The sequence below is a fragment of the Mesocricetus auratus genome, unplaced genomic scaffold (genome assembly GCF_017639785.1).
Source record: "Mesocricetus auratus isolate SY011 unplaced genomic scaffold, BCM_Maur_2.0 Super-Scaffold_100015, whole genome shotgun sequence".
Taxonomy (NCBI): domain Eukaryota; kingdom Metazoa; phylum Chordata; class Mammalia; order Rodentia; family Cricetidae; genus Mesocricetus; species Mesocricetus auratus.
Window position 1 is genome coordinate 44,770,259 of NW_024429198.1, and position 19,970 is coordinate 44,790,228.

Below are 19,970 nucleotides of genomic sequence, written 5' to 3' on the forward strand. Positions count from 1 at the left end.
AGACCAGAACATCTGTAAACAAGCTAAAGAATGACCTCCTTCCAATTCTACATCCGTGAACGCTGCCCCCTTCTCCATGCTTTAATTTTAATACCTTAAAGACAAATAACTGTGCAAGGAAGAGGGGAAAGGGAAGGCTTGTCTGACGTTAATGAGTTAATCTTGGGCGAATACAAATTTCCTTTCTGCCAGGCTCTGGGATACACACCACTGGTTCTCCATGCTAAAGCTATATTAAGGCATCTCTTTCCCAGACAAACACAATTAAACAAACTTCTGCTAAATATTAACAGACTTGTATAGTAATTAGCAACAAATAATGGGTGCTTAGATTGATAATTGCTCAGAAATACCCTCTTGTAAGCATTATAGATATGTGGCTCCCCCCACCTTAGATTTTTGAATCCTGGAAGGACTGTTTTTAAATTTATTTTTAAAAAGGACTTACTAAAATAAATCCTAGTCACTCTCCTTGGCTCAAGATATTTTTTGTCTGTTTTATTTTGTTTTTATTTGTTTTTGAGATAGGGTTTCTCTGTGTAACTCCTTGGCTGTCCTGGAACTCACTCCATAGACCAGGCTGGTCTCAAACTCATTGAGATTCACCTGCCTCTGCCTCCCGAGTGCGAGTGCTGGGATTAAAGACATGGCCCACCATTGCAGCCTTGGCTCAGATCTTATAGTGAAATCTGGCTGTCCTGAAATCAGCTGTAACTCTCCTCCTGCTGCTTGTAGCAATCTGTGTGAGGGATCCGTTGAGATTTGGCTGGGAACCGAAGGGTGTAGGAGCCAGTCATTGATTTAAAAACTGACTGGCAGCCTTAGGATTTAAACTTTGGTCCATCAGACTCAAAAGGTCATCTGATTAGAATGGGAAAGGCACCGGGCACATGTGATTTATATTCAAAGGGCAACCTTTTGTGAGGAGAAGGAGCCATGCTTCTCTGCCTTTCAACTTGATAGGACAGGGGTTCTCCTCAACTGAATTCCAATAATTATAAAAAAGGAATGCACTGAACTTAGAAGAAGCCCCTCCCCCCAGCACATGCTTGCGTGCGTGGGTGTGTGTGTGAGCGCGTGTGTACAGAAGCCAGAAAGGGACATCCAGTGCTCTGCTTTTGAACTCTTGCCCTAGTTCTTTGAGACAGTCTCTCAGTGACCCAGGAGCACCCCGTTCTTTTCAGCCAGGCTGGCAGGCCTGCAAGCCCAGGTGACCCGGCAGTATCCTCAGCCCAAGCCTGGGGTTGCAGGCGCACAGGCATATACCCAGCTTTTACATGAGTGCTGAGGATCTGAACTCAGGTCATCAGGCTTGCACAGCGAGTTCTCTTACCAGGAAGGCATACTTGTTTTTAATTAGCACACTGCCGCATTCTCCAGGCACGAGCGAAACACACTATAAGTCATTAAAGAAAACAGAAAACCTGTTGCCTACCATGGTCAACTGAATAATTGTCCATAGGCCAAAATACAGCATGTTGATTGAAATCATTAAGCAGTGTTGAACATGGGCCACACCCTGGGATTGGGTACGCCTGCGTGCATTTCCATGCCTGAGCAAGCATTTGCTGTGTAGAGAACTGAGCTACGTTCATGCATGAGCACCATGTAAAAGCTCCACTGCTTCTTCAGATCTTTCTGCTCCTCTGGAACATTCTGAGGTGGGGCATGCAATGTTAGGAAGCCCCCAAGGAGGCTTCATTGAGATTGTGAGGAAATTCTTTGGAAGTGCAAACATGTCATTGCCCCAGTACAATATTTGGCTGTCTTCCACTTTAAATAAAAATCCCTGGTTAGAAAGGTCTGCTTATGCCCCCTCGCTTGCCTGTCTTTCTGCCCCATTTCTGCTAGTTTGGTATGCTGCAGACAGCTTCAGGACCCAGTTTCTGCAAGTTTCCCTCTCTGTGTCCCCTGAACACATCCTTTTTTAATCACTATCTCACACAGGCACCAAGAGAAGCAATCATGTGTGTCGGGAGCCCATGTGAGGGGCAGAGGTTCTCACCTTCCATTGTGTGGCTGCCCCAGGGATGGAACTTCTGGCCATAGGCTTGCTGGCAAGCGCCTTAGCCACCGATCTATCTGGCCAGCTCTGTCTTATTCTTCATAGAAGTCTGCTATGTTATGCTCATATTCTCTCTCTTGTATACCAGGTCTTAAAACGACAGGTATCCCCAACGTCTCCCTCCACCAAGGAGACCTGTGTCTGCCTACAAACCACACTTGTGCGATTCCTACTCTCTTCCCACTTTCGGGGCACCTTTTCTGCTTTGCTATTTGGTCTCTTCGCGACAGTTTCCTCACCCCTCCAAGTACTCTGAGCTATGAGAGAGACGGCCTTTTAATCCCCCCACACAGAGGTGTGCTGTAACTATGGTGAGAGCAATCTATAACCCTCACATCCTTATACAATTTGCTCCTCCAAGTTAATTTGAATTCATTACAATAAAGCGATATAATTAAAAAAAGCACTCTTTAATGTGAAGTATTTAACATGATCCTGGAAGAATGACAGTCTCGACTAGCAGAGGGCCAGGCGGCGGGCCTGGTGCACACTCGCGCAGATTCAAAGGTGAGCCGTAAACAAGTATACAGAGCCACATTGCCAGGCATAAGGGGCCAGGCAACGGGAGGCCTTATTCTAATCAGCCCTCAAAGGAACCTGCCACACAGAAGTGGCACTTATTCTAATTTAAAGCCCTCGTGCTTGCTTCACTGTTGCAAAATTTATAAAAGAATAACTTCATTAAACCGCCTGGTACTTCAAACACAAATGCAAACCAGTCATAGCACAGAAGGCGCTGGACAAGAGGAGAAATAGACCCAGGGCCTCGTGAGCACAGACACTGAAATAGAGTCTGTGTCGGGGTGCTTCTCTTTCTGACACTGGGGTTCCCTGTGCAGCCTTCCTTCACCGAGGACTTGGGCTGCACGGCGTTTTAGCTCTGTCAGGAGGCCTGTCGTTCTTGCGAACCTGCCTAACAACACAGAAAATCACTCAGAGCCGTTGGGCAAGCTGTTTCACAAGCAGAAATACAGCTGGCAGCACATGAATGAACACTGTTCAGCGCTCCTTTCCTGGCCTGAGAGGAGACGGATTCTCTCCACTCTGCCATTCCAACTTCCATTTACTTGGTATATACTTCAGACTTGCTTAAGTTGTTGCAAAACCAATGTTAAAAAAGGTTTCCCCTTAACCCTGGCAACTGAAGTAAGAAGCAGCAGCAGTAATGAGGGTTAAGGGGTAACACACTTCTGCACCCATGCACGGCTCTGGAAGAAGCTTCTAGCACTACCTTTGCACACTCTTAAGAAAGCCTCTTTTCTCCCCAGAATCAAGACTCTAGGAAACACTACAGTAAAATAACTTCAGGCTAGATTTCAGAGCTACAAGGCTGCCTGTGTCATAGCACACATAATCTTGTGCGGGACTGTCAGCAGATTTCACAAAATCACACACACACACACACACAATGCAGAGGCAAATCTCACAGCTTGTATGGAAACAGCAATCCTCTGAGGCGGGGGAAGGACTGGAGTCCTGTCCTGAGAGCCCAAAAATGAACGGCACCTCCCTTCTCCCAGTCAGTGTTCTTATTAAACTGGTGCTAAATTTTGCTTCACAGAGGATAGACTAAGCATTCACAAAGGCCCCAGATGACATCTCTGGATGATAAGAGAGACTGGCCTTAGGAGAAATACTTCGTCAAGGATCATAAAAGAAAAGAAAAGCAAAACGAAATAAAAACAAAGATCAGTTTGCTTGTCTTTCAGAACTTCAGAGTGGGAAGCCCGGTCTCTGTCAGAAGGGAGACCTATTGTAGGGTACCCATGCCAGGGTGGCTGTAGGACAGATGGATGTGAAAATTTAGTGCCATCTCCCATACACACATGAACTGTGAGTTACGCCACCCCCCTAGAAAAACAAATCCTGAAACAACTCGAGCTTCTTTACATCCAAATGATAGGATCTACTGAGGTATACGGGCATTCTTTTTATCCTCCCTACGAATGAACCAGGGCTAATCGGATGGAGTGAGCTAATTCAATTACAGACAGCCTTTATTATATAATAAAATATGGATTATTGATCTTGTGGAGCCACTGATGTGTGATGAGGCAAATTCAAAGAATGAAACCTGGAGGATCTCAAATCGCAGCTGTTTTTATTCATGTTTTGAAAGTACTAGAAACTGTTTTCACTTGTGGAAAAGCATCAAAATGAAACACTACTAACTAATTAAGCCCAGTGTTCCAAAAGGAGTCTGAATTCAAGGCTAACATAGAAGGCTGGTCTAGAAGCCAGCGAAGGATTCCCTAGATGCGGGTCTATTCCCTTGCTGTACCTTGCACTGGAGGCTGAGTGATTCCACACTGTGTATGGAGTAAAAACTTATCTGGGAAACTGCGATTCATTTACTAGGCTCCTTGCAACACACCCAATGGGACCCTGAAAACAGAAGGAATGGTACCTGTTTCCCACTCAGGTTAGTACAGGTAAGGATGGCAGGCTCCCAACACCATCTGGGCTGTCTTAACAAAGCCCTTTGTCTCTGATCTCTGGGGAAAACCGCAAAGGATCAACTCCAGATCTGTGGGCAAACAGTTATAAGAGGGTGCCCCGGAGAGGTGGGGTCACAGCCAACCCTAAGAAGGGAAGCAAACAAAGGGGAGAGCTAGGTGCTGTGCACCCATGTCCCTTGGCCCCCTGTAAACCTGTCCCTAGATAAGACATTGGGCTGACTCTTCTTTGTGTTGAGCTACAGATTGGGCCCCACCGTCCCCTAATATCGTGTAAACGTCTTGCTGTCTTCCTTCTGATGGGGGCTCACACCTTCTGCTCCCCGCTGTGGGCCACGTCCACCCCAGCGCCCTCCCTAGCAGCACCGGCACAGGTACGCTCTTCCCGGTCTGTGTTTTGTCTCAGAGCAGAGCCGGGCTCTGTGCTGTGGTAGGTAGACAGCCCTCCAGCACACAGGTAAGCGGACACGTGGCGTGTTTTTGAAATGACTCCTGTGAAAGGGAAGAAGGGATGCACGGCGACGCTGGTGCAAAGTTGCAGACTGTTCGGCTGCAGTCCAGAAAATGAATCCAATTTTTCATTCTGTCATTATAAATATTTCATTGCAAATGGTACTGATTTTCTACAACTGTGGTTAAGCAAAGGGCCTCTGTGTGAATATTTAAGGAAAAAAAAAGCCCTAGGAGGAGGAAGACAACGAAGAAGAGGGAAAAGGGGAATGAAAGGTTAGCAACCAATTAATTTCTTACTTTAAATGTAAAAGGATGCTGGGAGAAATTCAACAGTGATGTAGTGTGTGACTCAAAGAAGAAGAAAAAAACATTTACTCTGCTCTTCTTCTGACAGTTTCTCATAAAATATCTGCAGTCCATCTATCTTTTAGTACTCCAGGCTCCTCTGGAGAGCAGAAAATGGTGGTTTAAAGCTCACTTCAGTGCCAGTCTGCGGGAGATTGCTTTCCACAGGACCCCCGCTGATGGAGGCCTAGGGGAAGAGGCCCAGGAGTTATTCAATCAGTCCGAGACTCTGGGGCGGCTGGGGGTCCTTCGAGGGCTGATTATAAAGCTGCCCTCCTGTTGCCTGCCTCGGAACAGAACGAAATGAGCAGCCTCTCGCTGAGAAGATTCTGCAAGAAGGAATTTCACCTGTCATGGAGTTTGTCAGAATTTCAGGATTTATCTTGGTGCAAAATTAATAAAATACCAACCAGGAATTCAGGCTGACTACTCGGCTGTGTCATCTCAAAGTGATCTTTCACCCAAGAAAACCTGGCTCGCGAGCCCAGCCACTCCTGCCCCACTTTTTCCTCGGGAGGGTAAAGGTGGCTGGGTGACAAATACCGCGGGCAGCAGAATGGGATGGCCAGCCAATTACACGCAAGGTGGCCCCTGGTGTGCTCCTGTCTTCATGGGTGACCTCTGACCTTGCCATGGCTCTTCCAAAGCCTCCGAAATGAGCTGGAGTCTGAGCTTCCTAAAACCATTCTGGAATCTATAAAAGAGTAGGCTCCCTATGGCATCCCGTCCGTGAAGTCACAGGCTACTCTTTCAGACCCTTTAAAGGGGAGTGTCACAGTGGATCATCAGGAAGCATTACAGATTAATCTGAGATCGTCCAGCAACACACAGGTCTAGGTTCAGATATTGGGACACACTCTCTCCCGTCTCATTACTGATGGGCTTCCAGGAAAGCAAAGAGAGCAAGGACATGGGCAGGCAGTGCCACTGGCTCAGGACTTGGGACTTCTCTGCTCTGACCACTTCAGAACACAGCTTGTAGCACTTGGTTGCTACAGCTATTCTCAGTGATGTCCTTTGAACTGAGTTCCAGGCAGTCCCAAAGTAAACAGTGCTGGACCTCAGGAAGGAGTGGCATGTCATCACAGACAGGCCGTGTGTGTTAGGCTGGGATGGCATTCATGCCACTAGCTGGCTAAGTCCATGGAGAGGGCAGGAGACACTTCTCAGAACCAAGGTCTCAGAGAGGTCCCACTGCCAACATTGAAGGTTGCTTGGGGGCAGGATGACTTGGGTTGCGTCGACCGCCTGTACTGCATCCCCGGGCTCTCAGGTTCCCGGTACCTCTTAAGAGGTGGTGATAGTACATTGCAGGCTCCAAGTCAGCCATGGTCTTAAGGCATTATTGCTTCTCTGTTTTCTGACTAGTAGTATTTTCTAAATGAAACATTCACCAGGTCATCCCTCCCACCTCCCTGTTTAGTCACGTAAGAGCCCTGCTCTGTTTTGGAGAAATACCTTCACAAATCAGTAGTAATTTGGGCAGCATTAACACAAGGATTGTGTATGATGGAGGGAGAGGGAGGGGCACCCCCCTGGCTCGGAAGTGAGTGCACAGATGGTGGTGGGGACATAGGGTGCTCCCAGCAGGCCTCACTGGAGATGCCTTAACTCCACAGAGGGAAAAGGGCTTCCCACCGGCAGCATCATGAATTATAACTGACTACGGGAGTGAGGTCCTGGTGCCTGCCTCACAGCAAATATACTGTTCCATTTTCCTGCGCAGTGACCTTTCACCCTTATAAACTCAATGCATTGCCCAGCACACTGGGCTATTTAATGGCAGCGAGTCACCTTTTGTATGTGCAGAAGGCATGCGACTTAGCAAGCTGTACCCAGGCTGTGGGCTGGTGACTTATAAAATTAAGCTTTGCTGATCCAGAGCAGGAAGCCTTTGATGGCAGACTCAGGTTCCCTGGGAAAGACGATGGGCTCTGCTGGCCTCGCTGAGGAGCTGCACCCATGCAGGAGAGGGCTGTGCAAGGAAGAGGAGGACAGCCCACCCGGACCCCAGGCAGGCAGGAGGCAGAGATGCCTGCCTCACTCTCTCCTCTATGCAGAAGCTGCTCCCGCCTCCTAAGTGCTTTCCATGCTTGGTCAGCGAAGTAATCGATGAAGGAGACCTGTTATTTTAGGCAGTTTGAGATTTCACTGCTTAGAAAAAGGACTCCTTTACCCTGCTTTTCAGTCTCCTTTAGAGCTCCAGCATTGCTGTTCCAAATGACGGCACGGCCAGCAGAGCTTTTAAGCACCATTCATCTCACCCGCCCCATCTCGGGCTTTTACAGAACACCGATTTCCCTCCAATAAGGGGAACTTACTCCTTCATAGCTGCAGGGCACAGCCTGTTCCGAGCTGTAGATTCGCTGCAAATATAACAATAAAGGGTACAAATGTGAAGTCCTCTTAAAATACACGGCTGGCTCTGAAGCTGCCTTGCCTTAGCAAAAGCGATCAAGGGCAGCCTATCAATCTTTCTCCAAGCGCCCAGAACAGCTCATTGCTGGGCGGCAGTGCAAGGCTCATCACCTCGAGGGATCCAGAAGACTCTGGCCTGAATTCTCTGCTCATTTCAGGGGACTGATAGAGTCTGTGATTGTCATCTCTCTTTCCCTAATTGTCACAACAGTTGGGTCTAGATGTGGTGTTTTCCAATAGCGAGATGGAAGTTTGTAAACACCAAGGGTCTATTCTTGGCACTTAGTCTCTGCTAACGTGAGGAATCGACCCACGTGTAGAGCAAACATCTAAAATAGGAACACATGCAGGAATTCCATGAGCCTGTCTGGATTGCAGAATGCTCTAGTAATCTGGGTTTCCAGATTGTTCCAATGGATCTGACTACAGAGGTGCCTAGGCAGAAGTCCCTGTTCGGAGGACAACTGTGTCTGTGGTCTCTTGTTCCTAATGGAGACAGATCTTCCGATGCTGTGACAGCAGGCTGCCTTGGCGATGTGGGGGACTACAGGGCCAGAAAGGCCCAGCCAAGACAGAATGTGGCAGAGGTGACAAGCACTTCCAGGGGGCGGGGAGGGCGGGGCCGCAGAGCTGGCCACGGTGCTCGTCAGAGCGCCCTAGCTGGATGATCCATAAAGTTGAGCTGATGGCAGCACAGAGATGGCCATCTGTCGTCAACTCTGGGCCAGACAGAAAATAATGCAATGGCAGCTTGCTTACAGCAGGGCTGTTGGAGGAGGAAGCGGCCCTAGAACGAAGAGGTGGTGCTCTCTTTAACTGTGAAGTGCCCCATCGATATGAACATCAAGAAATTAATGAATGGAGACGTTTTGAAAACTGAGCTAGGGGGGAGTAGTAGAAACCATTCAGATGCAAATAAAAGTGTTTTCTACTTACTGCAATAACCCCTGATTTTGGTCACATTAACCACTTGGTTCTGGGAAGTCTGATTACCAGGACACACGGTGGAGCAGTGAGGGCAAGACTTAGCGATGGGTGAACCCAGGTTGTGCCTTCAAGCACGCACACACAGATTAGACATTTTTCAGGACAAAATGGGTATTTAAAAATGCTTTTAGTCCAAATGAGTTCACTGTGACACTCATACTATAAGGCATACTTTTTGCATGCCTGTTTAATTTCTAGATGTAGTTTTATTAAAAACAAAGTAAATCCTCACCTTATGATGCATTGCCTTATTCCAGAAAATCCCTAGCATTCATGGCAGGGGTTGGATACATAATACTATAACAGTCACACCAAGGTTAGATTACCTATGCCCCATTTTTGTGTCTGACCTGATTAACTTTCTGCCTTCACTGGTAAGGCCAATCAATCCTGATTGAATTATCCAATATTAACAGCTGAAAGTGATCAAAACTAATGGTGAAAACACAGCACTGATCAATAAATCAATGCAAATGATTTGGTTCCTGGAGATCCGATCAAATAAAAGAGATAGATCAATTTAACCACTGAGCAAATTAAGTGGAAGTTGCCGTAGTACCAATTTGCTTCCAAAGCCCCACAGGCCCACAAAGCAAAGAAATGAAGCGATGTATGTAATGGGCCAGTTCCAGAATCATGCACTCATTTGACACAATTTATACTCTTGCAAATCTTGGCGTCTTCCTGATGTTTAAGGGCTGACCAGGAGCTGTGCATAGGCTCTGTGGTGTTAAAGAAGTGTAGCCTCAAGGGGTTCAGCCCAGAATAGCAGGAGAGGGAGGGATGGTGCTTGCTCCTTCACAGACTACACTCCTAAGGGATCCTTACCGAACTGGATATGCCAGGTCTAGACAGAGTGAGGGGTGAATATTTCCATCTGGGCCTCAAAGGAAGGCCCTCTGATAGTAGGCAAGGCAGACTGGGATTGTGACTTTCATAGCTTGAGTGGGGATAATGACAAAAACTTTAATGTCTATGAGAAATAAAATTAAGCACTTAAATATCCAGGAAAGCTGTGAGAAGGTGGACTTGGGGGCCAAAACAGTTTCCCACACTTCTTATTTAGGGAGAGATTTCAGGCCCAGGTGGAGGGAAACACAAGGATAACCCGAGTAAAACGTTCTTCAACCCACACCCAGTTTCCACCGCTGTCTGCGAAGCAGCAGTGAAAGCACCCTCGTCTAGGCCTTAACTGGGGGGTGGAGCGTGGCACAGGGCTTTCAGGGAAGTCTCCTGGAAGTCAGCTTGTTTACAAGACCTAATGCAAGATATGTGACAAATGTGAATAAAGCATAACTGATTCAAAAAGTCAGGACAGTGAACTAAGAAACCTAAGGAAGTTTCTGATCTCTAGGACACAGATTTTATTTCCAGAAAATGCCAATCTTGATTTTGCTTCCTGGGGTCAGCACTAGAAATATAGGATACCAGGGAAGCACTGGTCAATGACTGTCTGGCATCTGTCTTCCTTACCACCCAGGAAAGGTACCTCCCAGGACTTCCGGACTGAAGGGTAAAATGTCCATCCTAACAACAGATTACATACCATCTCATATAGGAATAATTTATCTATATCATACCTTTGAAAGTTGACTGGAAATATATTTTGAATTATTTTTGCTATCTCACAGCACAATTGGCATCATGGTGCATGTATATGGAATTATGTTTTAATGAATATTTTACCCCCCCCAAACTAATAACATCATCAGGACTAGTGTGCTGGTGATTCTATTGACAAAGGACTCCTAAATGCCTCAATACACATAATTTAATAACCTGAAGCGCATAATTGCAGCACCTGTACGGAAAGGACAGTGGAGAGCCAGTTAGCGAGGGACCCAGTGAAACACATTTCAATGCTGTGTTGTCCTGCGTGTCCCTTCTCATACACAGCGAGTCATTTTTCTTTCAGAAATGTGACCATAAAACTCAGGCACTAGTAAAACTTGTATGAAAAATATGCATCAAAATCAGGTGACATGCTGGAAAGTGATTTAGGGGGAAAAATCAAACAGCTGCAGAGGAGTCGACAAATGTAAACTATATTGATATCTGGGAACCTTAGCACCCCCGCCCCCAATGCCAGATGACTACCGTGTTCTCAGTGTGCTACACTGCATGTGCTATGCAATGAAGACACAGGAAAAACAGCAAAGTAATGCTAATGCAAAAGGAGCCGAAAGCCCAGCTTCTCAGAGAGGCCAGTCTGCTCTACCCCTTGGCAAGAATTGCCCCAATTTCCATTAAATCCCTCCATGATGGCCAACTTCCTCAGAAGCCAAGAGGGAGAGGATGACTCTACCACTGCCACTCAAAGGCAGGTTCTCCAGAACTATCAACCGAAGCGTGATTGCTGTGCTGTAAGCACGTGGACCCATTTGACAGGTTTGTAAAATTCTCACCACTGCATGAACCACTTTGGATACAAAGGTGCATTGAAGGGCATTATTCTCAACCACATCATGCTCTTAAACGGCAGCCCTATGTTCTGCCTCGAAGATTTATCATACTATTTTATTTATTTGTGCACGCACACACGTGTGAACACATTTACGGGAGGTTGTGAAGGCCAGAAGAGGATATCAAATCTCTTGAAGTGTGAGTTATAGCTGGGTGGTTATGAGCTGCCTGACATGGGTGCTGGGAACCAAACTCAAGTCCTCTTGCAAGAGCAGTAACTGCTCTTAATGGCTGAACCATCTCTCCAGCCCCATAAATTCTGCTTTAAAAATCCCTGCAGTCTATTAGGGAAACACACAAACCCTGCACACATTCATTTATTTTCCAAGTAATATAAGTTCTATTTGTTCAAATAATGGGCTTTTATTCCCAAATACCTTTCCCTTCCTGCCACATGCCTTGGCTAATACATCAGGTTTTCCCACAAGAGTCTGTAGGTGTGGGTGAATGGCATCCCAGTAAGATAAAGCACTAAACACCTATATGTCCAGACTTTGGGTCAGCAAGATTTCAGGGCTGGCTAGAGAGGAGGGCTGCACACTGACAGTGCATGACCCTGTGCCCTACCTGGAGAGAGAGAGCTCCTATTGCCCAACTAAACATAGCGACAACTGTACACTGGGCTGCACGCTCAGCCCCTGAAGAGGGACAGCACAGGGGGAATGTCAAATTTGGATTGGCTTTGTATGTATATGTCATAAAAGTACACACCCCATACATATTTGTATTTATACATACGTGTCTATACAACTGCACTCTCACACAAAAATGTAACTTTCCTTAACATGCTTCCTCTATCAGTTTTCTAACCATCTATACACACCTACATGAAACACACGTATGCATTTAACCCCACTACTTACCCTGAAGTAAGAGGCAGATAGTTCAAATGTTTTAGGATCACTAACATAATCTCAGTTCTTGAAGATTTAATTTCTTGCACGCCCGTGCAATGTCCCTTGTGAACTTTAATGCTATGAAATAGCCAGTGAGTTCAAGTGGCTTAAAATTTACATTCTTCAACATATCAAGGTATAAAGGACAGCAGCTAATAAACTGGCTGCATCTTTCCATTCTATTATTTTCATGACAGTATTTTCTACTGTCACCTTAGTTTCAGCTCAGTTTTCCTGCATCCTAGCAATAAAAAGAACTCTGTTTTCTATTTATTTTCTATACAGAAAATTAATTAATGTTTTAAAACTACATGAATTTCACTTTCTAGGGTAATATGGATACTGAAAGAATAGGCACATGAACTTCTAGGTCAAAATGCAACAGTGAAGATATTGCCAAAATGAGAAAAAGTCAACTTTTGATCCATTTTTTGAAACTAAAGTCATTGCTATTACTGAGCATTTTAGAAAAAAGACCTTCAAATATTCCCAGGGCTAGATTACAGCTTTCCAAAGCATTGAACAGAAAGGCAATATTTCATCTCATATTTGCAAAAATTATCCTTAGTAGCTACCAGTGCTGTTCTTATTTAAGGAATGGTGCACACAGAGGCAGAGTGTTGGCACTGATGTCAAGACAAACATGCATGTTCCACAGCTCTGGGCCATACAGCAAACCTCCTCTGGCTCACACCCCAATTAGAGTGAATGAGTCAGAAGTGTCATGAGAGAGGTTCAACTTCATGAGACCACAGAGATCCAGGGAAGCAGAGAGAGCAGTGTGCTCTAGAAAGTCTACCCCAATGTTTTACAGGGGCCTCTGTGTCCAGGGTAGCAGAGAAAGTAGTGTGCTCTAGAACGTCTACCTCAGTGTTTCCTAGGGACCTCTGAGTCCAGGGGAACAGACAAAGCAGTGAGCTCTGAACGTCTACCTCAGTGTTTCCTAGGGACCTCTGTGGTTGTGTAGATGCTTGTAGGGTATCTGAAAGACCAAAACTATTTCATTACAGCTTTGGACATTATTTGCTAAACACCCTCTTCACCTAAAGAAGCTACAAGGAAGTGTGCTAACACCACCCTTCTTAGAGCCCCTTCTCCCCACATTTAACAGACTTCTCAATCTGGAAGTTATGGAAAGTCATGGACTACTATAGGAAATAGCAATAGTTGGAAACCCACATAAACCATTTCTTTAAGGTCCTTCAAGAAATTTCTGAGGTGGCTGACTCTTCCCAGGATCAGAGAAAGACACTGCAAGAGAGTGAAGACCCATATGTTTCAGGAAGTCTCTTGTCTTGGAGGATGTCTCTAATTGTGTCTGATCTAGTGTGGGTCGCAGGTCACTACCACCATAGTGGTTATCTCTCTCCGTGGAGTACACCAAAAATAACCACCAGGTCGGAATCTAGTCCACAAAGTACCAAGTAGAAATCTGGTGCAAGCAGTGAGATGTCGGAGAGGCATCAGTCCCTATGCAATGTCTACAACTTTCATCCTACACTGTTACTTCATGCTGTTTCAAATTTTACATACTAACCAATGAAACAACTGAGTGTTTTGATCTTTTACAGAGGCACGAAGACCAAGCCCCACATGATTTACTCCTTAACACATGTTGCAATAAAACTAGTATTTTTTTCAAGAAGGGATGTAATGTTATTTTAGTATGATACAAGCATGCCTTGGACTATTTTCTATATTTATTGGCAGACACATGTGATGGGATCCAGTGCTTAGAAGTAATAAAATGTTACATAGCGACTTCAATTTTCTTTCACTGCCAATGGTGTAATTCAGTGGGTTCATTTGTCTCCTAAATGTCATCTAACTCAGTTATTTAGAATAATGACTGAGTAGAAAAACTGTAGATTCTCTATTCTGATATGTAGCTCCTCTAAGTCTTGTACCACCAAAACTACTCCCCATCCCGAGGCATAAAAGTACTCCAGAAATGGCAGGCGGGGTGTAGGTAAGAAAGAGCAAGGTAGGTATGTGTTGTGTGATCTTGTCTCTGAGCATAGAAAACAAAGGCAAAGAGTACTGTCAGTAATGCTCACAATCAAAGATTCCAAATGCAGTCACTTTTTCCCAGAGGAACCAGCAAGAAATTTACTCATGGGGATATTCCAGATCTTACTCTTTTTCTTTTAAGATGCAAAAGGCAATCAAAGAGTCATGTTCCTCCTTTAAGTGACAATTCTGGAATATAATCCAGGTTTCTCTGTCTCTGTGACCTCATATTTCCTGTTTGTGGGGGCAGGCCTTGAACTTGTGATCCTGGGATTGCTGGCACGTGTCACCAAACCCTTTGAATCTCACTTTCCCTCCCCCACTTTTCTGTGATACCTGGGTTAACCCAGTGCCTTGTGCAAGGGTTCCACAGCTAAACCACCTCCTCAGCCCCGTCTCTTGACTCCCATCTTTAGCTACTATTTCTAAGTCACCCAAGCAACCAAATATGCATATTTTATATCTTATATTTATACCTATAATTTCATTTCACCATATACCAACCTGTAACTGTGAAGTTTATTTCTTTTTCTTTGTATCTAATGTTCTGAGATTTCATGGTTCAAGATCTATTAAAGAGTACACTCAAGGCCCAAGCTCAAACTTCAACACAAAGGCCGTGGTTTTCAGTAGTAATTACTCAGTTGCCTGATGTGGAACAAATACATCCTGGACAAGACAAGAGTATAGTCTCTTCCATTCCTCCTCCCTCTGTCCCTCCCCTTCCAGTGTTCAATCTTCTGGACAGCAAGGACTGGATACCCATCCAGCATGGCTCCCAGTGGGAAAACAGCATGAATAAAACAGAACTTGGGAGAATGAGCTATGACAAGTGAGGTGAACGATCCTGCAGTCCAATAAACCTGACCCCTATATCTTTCGTGCTGGGTCAGAAGGTCCAATTATAGGTCTCTTCTAGTTCTTTTTATGATTGACAGCAGCCAGAGGCAAAATTATTTTGGTGTCTATTAATCTGGTCTCTAATTTTCTTTTTGCCCCCAAACACACAAGAGCATCACTGTAGGCCAGAGTATGAGAGATTCTGAATCCATAGTTGAAATGCCCTGTGAGAGTAACAAGTGGGCTCAAACCCAGTCTTCCCCACAAGACCATTACCTGAAGCTCTGTTTGGAAGAAAAACTTCTGTGGACATTGTGTACAGTCATAGATCTTGTCTTCTTGTCCATGGGCAGAGAATATATGCTGCTGCAACTTGTTAGCTTGGACAAACACTGAAATAACAAAGAGACAAGAGCCTGGGTTACAGTGCTCTGAGCTGAGGACTCACCATGAACAGGCCCAAGGGAGAACTAATGGCACACCTCCTGGCTATGACTGGTCCCTATCATCTGGGGAGGGCTGGGTCACAGTAGCTCAAGGCTCAATCTCTGGCCTTTGTTAGGATGCACTCTGCCCAGCGCCTAATTCAACCCAAAGAGCTCCAAAGCAATGCTTTATGTAGGCCCTGCTCCCTTATAAATCTTTGAAAATAAAAGCTGAGAATTGTCAAATACATAGCTCTGTCTCATAAGAAATGACTCCTACTTCGCAGCAACCTATAGGTTAAGAAATCATGGCTGCCCAAAACCTGTTTATTGCATTTGCCTAAAGTTATAGCTAGGAAACAGTTCTCCATTTAAATGTGTTAATGCTAAAAATGATATCCCCCAGCTATTCTGGGGCACTGTCTATAAATGTGCAACAGAACGGCAGGTAAATTCTCTTTGGATACTTTAAGATCAACTCAGCCTACACACGGAATGCAAGGGTTTCAATAATATAAACATGTTCAATTTTAATGACTACAAAACAAGGCCCTAAGACTGTGTAACAGTTTACCTAGGAGACATACTATTAATAATTAAATTGTATATGCCAGAGGCGCTGTTTGGGTTGGCAGAGCTGACTTCTGATGGATGCCTGGTGCACTGTGACCTAAAAAAGTTTGCATCTACAATATTAATCTGTATAGGCAGGGAAAGGATTTATTAAAGATGCTGCCATTTGACTTTGACTCCACTCTGATCATTAAAATTATTCTAATTGCCAGACAACCTATAATATTACAGTATTGTTCTTGTGAGTCATACATTTTAATCACATTTCTCATTACCTTAAAAAAAACCTCTCAGCTTTCCTTTTGCATCCAACATACTTTATATTGGAAGGAAGGTTTTATTTTTCTTAATTGTTATTTCCAAATGACTTCAAGATACAATAAAACAATCAGATCTGTCTATACAGAAACCCAGACTCTTCTTGATGTGGCTTTGTTTCCTTACTTAGCTCAGAACAACAAAAATAGGGTTTTTATCCAAGTTTGCAGCTTGTGCCCATATAACTTCATTCGTTTTATAAGGCTCTGGCTACAACATGAAGGAATTATTTTATTATAACATTTAATTGTGGAGACTTGGTCCAGTCTTCTTTTATGAAGACTTATTAGGTACATGAACGAAGGACCTGAACTCCTGAATCTTTGCATCTTAAAATTCATATTCATAGTGACAGTGTAACAACGGCTTTAATAAAATAAAAAAATTGGAAGAGTAAACAAAATAAATAGAAGGAATATAGGATGAAATGTGTGCATGAAAGCCTACGTTACAGGCACAGGCATCAACATACTTAGGGTGTGACTAATATGAGGTATGAATGGGTGTGGCCCCATGTTTCTATCTTATTACAGGACATAAATCTATAGGCTAGGTGCAGTGAGGGAAATAATCAATGCCCGTGATCCTGCTCTGCAAACCAAGAAGTTTCTTTTGAGGGCAAGATATCTATAGCTCTTATCTACACACACATTCTTTCTGTTGATGGACTTGGATAAGTCCCAAACAGATGCAAAATAATCACTGAGGATTTGTAAAGTAGCCTTGACCTTCTTGGTGAAGCAGTAGAAACATTTGTGGTCACACTTCAGCTTTCAGGGGCTTCCAATGATAAATTCTGGTGTGTGTGTGTGTGCGTGTGTGTGTCTGTCTGTCTGTCTGGTTATCTCTGACAGCTGTACCACTGTAACATACAATAAAGATTTCCTAAAATTGTACAGTTCTATCAACGTTTAAAACTCCCTATTAAATAAACATCTTCTGTAATCTGTTACTAGTTCAAAGTAGTCTGGGAATATTTCAGTCTCACACACACACACACACACACACACACACACACTTTTCATGAAGATGTTATAACATTCTCCATGTTGAGGTCACATATATGTGGAGCACCAGGACCATGATGTCAATGGAACACTGAGTGACTGAAAAGCAGTCTGGCACTGGTAACCTTTTAACATGGAGAGGAAACAGAGTGAACCCAATATGGACGTCATTTTCCAAGTGGAAATGTGTAAACCTGGGTGAGAGCTTGAAATGCCATTTGCTCATCCTGACAGTTAACCTTCCTGCATGTCTCAGTCTCTAAAGCAGACTGCAATCAATAATGCTAATCAGCAGAATCAAACATCTTCCCCCATTGAACTGGAGTCGTTGCTATAAAAGGCCAAGCAGTGGGAAGTATGGTTGGGGGGAAGGACATGGCGGGGTAAAAGCTCACAGGGGCTGCGACTTTGCTGTATATTTCTTACCTGTGAAACAGACAGGGCACTTGAAGGTGCCTCCCATCCCTTCGAAGCTGTGCTCTATCAGGTGGCACTGAAGTTTGGCAGGGGAGTCGAAGGTCTGGCTGCAAAGTTTGCACTCATGGTTCAGTCCTTCATCTGTTGAGGAAAACACATGACAGAGAAGGTGAAACCCACCATGTCTGCGGCAGGCCAAGGACACCTCCCATTGCAAGCTCTTGCTATCAGAAAATATAAACATGGAGTTGTGTATAGCTATACCACCCAGAACATGCCTGATCCCTAAACATGTAGTAGTAGGTAGAGTTCCTGACTATCTTGCATTCCTGTTGAGTTTATAGCTATTTAAAACATTTAAAATTTAAAAGCCAATAATCAGAAATCATATTTTACGTTGAGACTTTTAGTGTATCAATACCAAGGTTTTTACTTTAATGATCATGATTTTATGGGCTCTATATTTCCAGACGTCTAAAAAAACAAGACCTGATAGAAAAGTGGAATGGTTTCATGCTCCTCTGTTTGCCCAGAAGGCTGTAAGGCTTCTTCTATACCTGATCACAGGTTTTTCAGGTATTCCTCTCGTATAGACTTCTGCTGCTGCAAGATGCTCTGGCAATTCTGAAACATTAGTTTGTGGGGCACTTTATCAACGCTCCTTTCTCTGCTTTGCATTCCTAGCCCATCTTATTCAACCCCAGGTCACTGATCCCTTAACTTTGCACGACAGTTTTGATTTTGCCCCTGGCTTCTTCCTGTCTACCTGCCTCGTCTCTACTTTTCAGAGATCCAGGCACACTTTTGACAAGTTCTAGATCATTAGCTATCATAAGATGGTAGAAGAGGGATTTTCATTGGCTGACAACTGTGAAATTAACAGTTCACAGTCTAGCTAGACAGCATTCTCCTCACTAAAGCTAACAACCTGGTGAATGACACAGCTTATTGTATTTCTGGAGCTGCAAACACAGATATATTCAACCTCACAACAACTCACAAGAAATGCTGTTATTACACCCACTTAAGAGGTGAGAAAGCCATCCGAGATCCAGAGAATTTAGACTTTTTCTCTGAGTCAGAGGGACTAATAATTAAAGGAGCTAGAACATAGACCAGGCAGTCTGGACTCAGGGTTCACGGCCTTACAGACAGGCTATGACATACATACACCTGCTATCTATCCCCAAGGTGACCTGTTAGAAAGAGCAAAGGCCAGAGGCTGCACTCTAGCCTATGCCATCACTTTGCCATATGTTTCTTCTATTCGCAAAAGTTAGAGATATTCCTAAGAGGCATCTCTGTCAGACACGCTAAGACCAAGAGTGTAAGATATCTTCACACCCTGGGAACTGCAAAACTAAACTCCAAAGGCATCTCCCCAATTCAAAGGCAAATTCCTGCATAGGAGCTTCAGTTGGGATCTGCCAATGAGAGGTTCCAATTACAAAGTGAATTATTATTAGCTAACTAGGAGCAAAATCACTCTATTTGTATTCCTAATCTTTCTTCTCGCTTAAGCGTGAGTCTTCTAAAGCAGAGGACAGGAATCTGTACAAGGAGCAAGCAAAGCACTAATTAAGCCCCCAGTGCAGTCTACATTTCACAGGACATAGAAACCCACTCTGTATTTGGGTGGCACAGCGAAGGCCTTGATTATAATTATGTAAGGCGAAGTTTAATTGTGCCTACCGACATGACAGGGGGTTATACAAAAAGCTTTAGGGATTATATAAAATCAATTGTACTTTTTTTAATCTGTTCTTTTCTTTTAAATCCTAAAGTCACCAAATTTTCCCAAATTGTAGTCATTAAGAGATAAGAAACACTATTTATTGCTGAGAACTGAATCATCAAATATAACCAGAAATATATTTGCCAGGTTTTAAAATTTCCTAAACATTGTATAACTTTATTTTGAACAGTAAGAAGATACTAAATAGTTTTCATTTTAAAATGTCATTTAAAAATAAGGCCTACTTTTCCATATTGTGCTCAATAAGTACATAAGAAAAATAGCAATTAATACAGTTTTCTTCCTCTTTCCCTACTTTTGGCAATGAGAACCAGGGTGTAACCAAGTGCAGCAATGGGTATAAGCCAGGGCATGATTTTTCTGAGTTCTTGGGTTATCAGACTGTTAAGTCACATGACCAGTCTTGCTGAGGTTTTTCCTTGGGGACAGTGGCTGACAGTTACATGTACATAAAGGGAATTATGCAAGTTAAGATGCCTTTTAATGTGATACTCTCTGTTTTGACTACACACACTTTGCATGTAAAATAATAATAAGAGTG

General features: G+C 44.0%; 1 protein-coding gene across 3 annotated transcripts in view; it reads right to left on the reverse strand.

The window, feature by feature from the left end:
* Window positions 1-19,970, reverse strand: part of Znf521 (zinc finger protein 521) — a 273,658-nt gene that overhangs the window by 10,822 nt on the left and 242,866 nt on the right. For all 3 annotated transcript variants that reach the window (XM_040757865.1, XM_040757864.1, XM_005065366.4), the window contains 2 exons: window positions 17,683-17,814; window positions 15,210-15,325 (listed from right to left, as the gene is read on the reverse strand). In XM_040757865.1, coding sequence (XP_040613799.1) covers window positions 15,210-15,325; window positions 17,683-17,814 — 248 coding nt within the window. The remainder of the gene's footprint in view (window positions 1-15,209; window positions 15,326-17,682; window positions 17,815-19,970) is intronic.